This window comes from Palaemon carinicauda, chromosome 11 (assembly GCF_036898095.1).
Source record: "Palaemon carinicauda isolate YSFRI2023 chromosome 11, ASM3689809v2, whole genome shotgun sequence".
Lineage (NCBI taxonomy): Eukaryota > Metazoa > Arthropoda > Malacostraca > Decapoda > Palaemonidae > Palaemon > Palaemon carinicauda.
The window spans coordinates 71,396,977-71,403,156 of NC_090735.1; the positions used below are offsets into that span (position 1 = coordinate 71,396,977).

At 39.2% G+C, this 6,180-nt stretch overlaps 1 protein-coding gene across 2 annotated transcripts in view; it reads left to right on the forward strand.

Annotated features, from left to right (window-relative positions):
• The window catches only part of LOC137650065 (zinc finger HIT domain-containing protein 3), a 174,771-nt gene extending 169,039 nt beyond the window's left edge, over nucleotides 1–5,732 (forward strand). For both annotated transcript variants that reach the window (XM_068383114.1, XM_068383113.1), the window contains exon 4: nucleotides 5,393–5,732. In XM_068383114.1, the coding sequence (XP_068239215.1) occupies nucleotides 5,393–5,598 (206 nt within the window). In that variant the 3' untranslated portion in view covers nucleotides 5,599–5,732. The remainder of the gene's footprint in view (nucleotides 1–5,392) is intronic.
• Nucleotides 5,733–6,180: the final 448 nt, after the last annotated feature.

Genomic DNA, 6,180 nt, shown 5'->3' on the forward strand with positions numbered 1-6,180 from the left:
ATTAGACTGAAGGATGAACCAACATCAGGAAAAGGAACGGAATCAAAGGAGGTCATGATTCTCGACAATGATAAAGCACAGGCTATCCTATCAAGCAGCATAGAAAAGGCGGGTTACTCGGTGTCGAAGGTATCCACACCAGCTAACAAGCACTCTTCCTTTCTTGCTCTTGTTTCAATTTCACTCCCCTTTATGGAGAAGGCTTTCAAATATGTCACTGAGGCAGTAGAGACAGGTAAACTGTGTCCTACACTCAAGGAGTGCGAACCTCTGTCACTAGCATTTCCTAGACAGGAGAAGAACTGGAAGGAGGCCCATTTAACCTTTTCCGTAGGAAGACTTGAGGCGGATGTCTCCAGTCGACAATTTAAGGAAAATCTTCCAAAATTATCTGAGTTTCTCTTACAGGATGAACAAGAAACAAAGGAGAGACTTCCAGTCTCCTTATCTCTACAGAACTACATAGAGTTCTGTTCGGCTCATCAAGATACCCCAGACATGCTCAAGGTCTTAGCCAAAATACATATGGCTACTTTGGTAAAAGACCTATATGCCTTTATAAAGGCTAGAAGAACATGTAGGGAGTTTGTGTTAGCTAACACAACAGCGAAACACGATACAAGGAAGCTAATATCTTCCAACATTTGGGGTAAAGACCTCTTTCCAGACGAGGTAGTTAAGAAAGTGATTAAGAATGCCTCCACGGAGAAAGTAGGACTTCTCCAAAAGTGGGGCATCCTTTTAAAAAGAGAATCTTCTAAAGTTGTGGGTCCCCAACCTAAAAGGAAGATGGAGAAGTCTGGAAATCCATTAGGAGCGGTTCAACAACAATCCACAGTTGTAGTGACCGAGCTGTCACAGACAGATGGTCGAAAAGATATTCCTACTGATCAGTCGAAGCATAGAAAGGCTTCTAGTAGGAGGGAGATTTCTTTAGGATCGCTGGACCTTCGATCCTTGGGTCCATAGCCTAATCAAGATGGGACTAAGATGAGAGGTGGAGATGTCTCTACCACCATTTCCTCAACTCCTCCGATAATCCAAAACCCTCCTGGAGGAATTTACCTGAGCGCTCTAGAGCATACAGGTGGTAAGGAAACTTTAGTCCACCGAATTCCAGGGAAGGCCGTTGTGTGTTTACGAGAAGGACTCAAGAAAATTCAGAGTCATTCAGGACTTATCGCCACTCAACAAGTCAAAATAAAACAACGAGTTCAGGATGTTTATCCTCCTGAACATAAGGACCCCGCTGCAAAAAAGGGTGCCTATAGTCTTACCAGACCTGAAAGTCGTCTATGGGCAACTTCCAGTCAATCACCTTTTCCCCTCCTATCTAGGATTCAAGTTACACAAAGTAATGCACTTCCTAGGAAAGATACTCGTCAGATTAGACAGAGTCCTAGCTGCCTTCATAAAATTGGCAGACACAGTCATGCAATATTTAAGCCTAAGAAATGTTCAGGCAATAATGTTCCTGGACAAGAGGCTGGGGTGGGCAGCACCCAAAGTGGCTGGTCTGTGAACATCCGAAGAAATGATCCGGTCCCCGGAACATCGTGGATGAAAGATAAACTTCAAGAAGTCTCGATTCTCTCCGGCTCAAAGGTTTCAATGACTGAAAATCCATTGAAGCCTGTTGTCACACCAACTTTCCTTTCCTTTGGGAATGTAAAAGGAGATGGCAAGGTCTGTCAAGAGACTCCGGTAATCGATCAGATTCCCAAAACGAGAACAGGGAGGAACCCTGATCTCTCTCCAGTTCGCAATAGAGGCAGGCCCTGTGCTAAGAGCACTGCTGCAAGATGCACTGGGAGCCTGGAGAAAACAAGCATCAAACGCTCGAAGAGGCCTAAAAAGACCGATAGCGGTCCTTCCTTAATCGCTTCCCTAACAAAGGTCAAAGCCCGAAAATCCCAAGACCATGTTGGTCCTGTCATGAGTAGGGAAACTCTCTCCAAGCAGATCAGATTGTCTACGGCTGATCTGGGACTCCGAAGCGATAACGAGATGCCGCAATCGACGATGCTAAGGAACGTCTCATACAGTCTAGGTGTAGTTAGCCATCTCTTACCTAAAGGGATGGCACCTGTCAGCAGTTCACATACAACCGATCCGCAATGTGGCAGTGGATACTCTGCTCAGGCTCAGGCTGATAGAGTTAGAATGGTCCACGGATGCAGATCTATTCTTTCCCAGATGGGAACAAGTCCCAGAACTGCAATCCGACCGCTTCATTACGAGCGCCGTCAAGGAACTACCTTGATATGTAGCCCCATACAAGGATCCTCTAATTTAAATGATAGACCTCATGCCTCTGAAATGGAAGGGATAGACTTAGGATTTCCAGTTCATCCCGTCCAATCACCTGCTGAGAGTCCTCAACATGCTGAGATCCTTCCAGGTGGGAGTAGCTCTACTGGCTCCCAGGTAGCCCAAGAGCAATCTATCCTCCTGGAGGAAGGAACAGAGGCTGAGGCTGTCCTTAGTTCTGAACCTGGGACAACTCCTGAAGGTTCAGAGATTAATTGCCTTCGATTTATTACAGAGAACCCAAACCCTTCATTGCATGATTTTCTTGCCCTAGCGGTTAAGAAAAGATTTGGGATCTCAAAAGGCAATATAGAATTCTTAGAGGAATACAAGTCTATGTCAACTAGAAGACAATATGAGTCATCATGGAAAAAGTGGGTTGCTTTTGTAAAAGCAAAAGGACCGAGAGAGATTTCAATTAACTTCTGCATGTCCTTCTTTATCCATCTTCATAACCAAGGTTTAGCGGCCAACACGATAACTACTTGCAAGTCAGCCTTGACTAGACCTCTTCTATATGCCTTTCAAGTGGACTTGGCGAATGAGATCTTTAATAAGATCCTGAAGGCATGTGCTAGGCTTAGGCCTGCTGCACCACCAAAGTCCACCTCTTGGTCTTTAGACAAGGTCCTACATTATGCTTCATCCTTGAACAATGAAGATTGTTCGCTTAAAGATCTAACCCAAAAGGTTATTTTTCTGGTCGCTATAGCCTCAGGGGCTAGAGTTGGTGAAATAGTGGGCCTTTCTAGGGATGAGGGCCACATTCAGTTCGCAGAAACAGGAGAACTGAATCTCTTCCCTGATCCATCCTTTTTCGCTAAGAATGAGCTACCCACTAAAAGGTGGGGTCCCTGGAGAATCTGCCCTCTGAAGGAAGATGTCTCTCTATGTCCGGTAGAGTGTCTAAAGGTCTATCTTTGTAGAACTTCAGACTTCAGGGGAGGACAGCTCTTTAAAGGAGAAACCCCTGGATCAAACATATCCCTAAAACAACTGAGGGTGAAGCTCACCTACTTTATTCGTAGAGCGGATCCTGACAGTACTCCCGCAGGTCATGATCCGAGAAAGATTGCTTCATCACTGAACTTCTTTCAGTATATGGACTTTGAGCGTCTTCGTTCATACACTGGATGGAAATCATCCAGAGTGTTTTACAAACACTATGCGAAACAGGTACATGAACTGAAACACTACGTAGTGGCGGCAGGTAGTGTATTAAAACCTGCCCCCCTAATTACTGTTATAAACAGTCAATGGTTTGGGACTTCAATTGTCCTCGCACCTATACTGGGTGAGAATCATAAAGAGTGTTCTACAAACACGATGCTAAGCAAGTCCATGATCTGAAGCAGTATATAACTTTTTCTTACTGACTGTTTGAATTGTTAAATTTTGACTGTAAATTTTATCTAAAAACTTCTTGACTTGGTTATAATAGAGGTTCAGAGGGAACCCATTGGTAATAAAAAATTATTTTAGAAAATTTTCTTCCTCATGAAACCCCAGATAAGTTGAACATACATGATAACATCTATATAACAGTGATTTATCGAATTAATTTTGTAGATTTTTGGTTCGGAGCTTAAAAATTTAGTGCTTAGTCCTGTAAAAGTGTTTTATCGAAATACTGAGGTCTCAAAGGTATTATGTTTCCGAGAGACTAAGACATCGAGAAAAGGCAAAGAATCATCCTGTTCATTTTCTTTCGTAAATCTTATATTACGATGTTTTGTATTTAAATAATCTAAAAACTGGCTTATATGATCTAAATTTTTGAAAAGTAAAAATGTATCGTCTACATATCGACGGTACAAAAAAGGCTTAAAATCCACAGGACAATCATTCAACCATTTCCCTTCACAATAACATAAAAATATATTTGCCAAGGTTGGTCCACACGGCGATCCCATTGCTACTCCAATGGGTTCCCTCTGAACCTCTATTATAACCAAGTCAAGAAGTTTTTAGATAAAATTTACAGTCAAAATTTAACAATTCAAACAGTCAGTAAGAAAAAGTTATATGTCTCCTTTCCGTACTATGGTTATGTTTCGGAGAGACTAAGAACAGAGGTTATGGGTGTTGTGGGGAAATGTTATCCCCACATAGATTTAAAATTAATTTTTACTAACAAGTTCTCAGTTGGCTCACTGTTTAAATATAAGGAGAGTCTACCTACTCCCTTGTGTTCCGGTGTCATATACACTTTTCAATGTGCACTCTGTAATGAGTGCTACACTGGAAGCACAACTAGACAGCTTCAGTGTAGGATTTCGGAGCACATGGGGAGATCGGTAAGAACCAAAATACTGTTAAGTAAAAAACCAATTTCCGCTATTTATGACCACGCATTTAAATCTGGTCATGCCATTTCTGTTGAAAATTTCAAAATTACGGACAGACATAGTAACGTCAGCCAGCTGAGAATCTTTGAGTCTTTATATATTTTTTAGACAAAACCCAGCTTGAATGAGGGCTCACCTGTTCAGTTACCGGTGACCCATTGATCCGTTTGGTCTGTGGGTTGCTGGTCTGGATGGGTGGTCATCATCTCCTGCGGGTGACTAGGTATATTAGTTATTAAGTCTTTTATATAGTTGGGTGTAATAAGTATTTTTTTAAGGTTTTATGTTCCTTGATTGGTTGATTTTAGAACTAGTTGATCAATTCATGAAAGTGTATCTTCCTAACTATGTACTTAGGATGATTTTATTAATTTTATTAATTTTACATATGATAATTGCAGATAGGCTGAAGATGACATGAGTTATATCGAAAGCTCCCGAATAAAGATGATGATAGCAGCATTGACTATTTTATTCCTACTTAAATTGCGATTCCCAAGAGGAACCCATCTATCAACTATATATATATATATATATATATATATATATATATATATATATATATATATATATAATTTATATATATATATATATATAATTTATATATATATATATATATATATATATATATATAATTTATATATATATATATATATATATATATATATATATATATATATATATATATATATATATATATATACAGATACAGTAATCTGTCTAATATTCTGCAGGTGCTTCAGAGAAATTAAAGGAGCTGTTCAAGAACCAACACTTGAGAGAAATGATTAAAGAGGTTGACAGTCATCCAAATCCTAAGCTTATGATGCACAGAGCCATGAAAGAACCAATTTTTACAGAATTTACCGATGTTTGCTTACATATTGTGGAACCTCCAGAAGAAGTTGATGAAACACCTAAATTGGACATTGACACCTGAAAATTTGTATGTAGTTTTAAGTTGGTTCTAATTTGGACTGAAAATAGTAGTTATTAGTTTCTTTTTTAAACAATTTGTAATGAAATTGATTTAACTAAATGTGTTGACAAAAATATATAACCCCTTCTCTTTTAGTTTTGCTTAATTACCCACAAATTACTATATATTTTTTGAAAATAAAGTTTTGAGGATACTTTGACCATTGCTGATTGTCTCTTCATGAGGACCTTCTCTCACAAATCAAAAGCCCCATTCTTTTAAAAGTAAAGAGATGTTATGGGGCTCTTTATTGTTTTTCATGTTCTGCAGTAGATACATAAACAGAACTTTATTTTCCTTCTTAGAAGTGAAATTCGTAGTTTTTATTTATTTATTAGATATATTCTTACATACTTGTCATTTGTTGTGTTCTAATTTTTGCCACACATTCTAAAAGAAATTGTATTAGCCAGTCCTTTCAGAACTTAACTAAGACTCTGGAGTCCGAGTGGCTAATGGTAGTATTGACAATAATTTGGAAGTACTTTTTCTTCAAGTCAGGTCAATAGATCCAATAGCAGTTTCTATTCAATCAATCAAGAA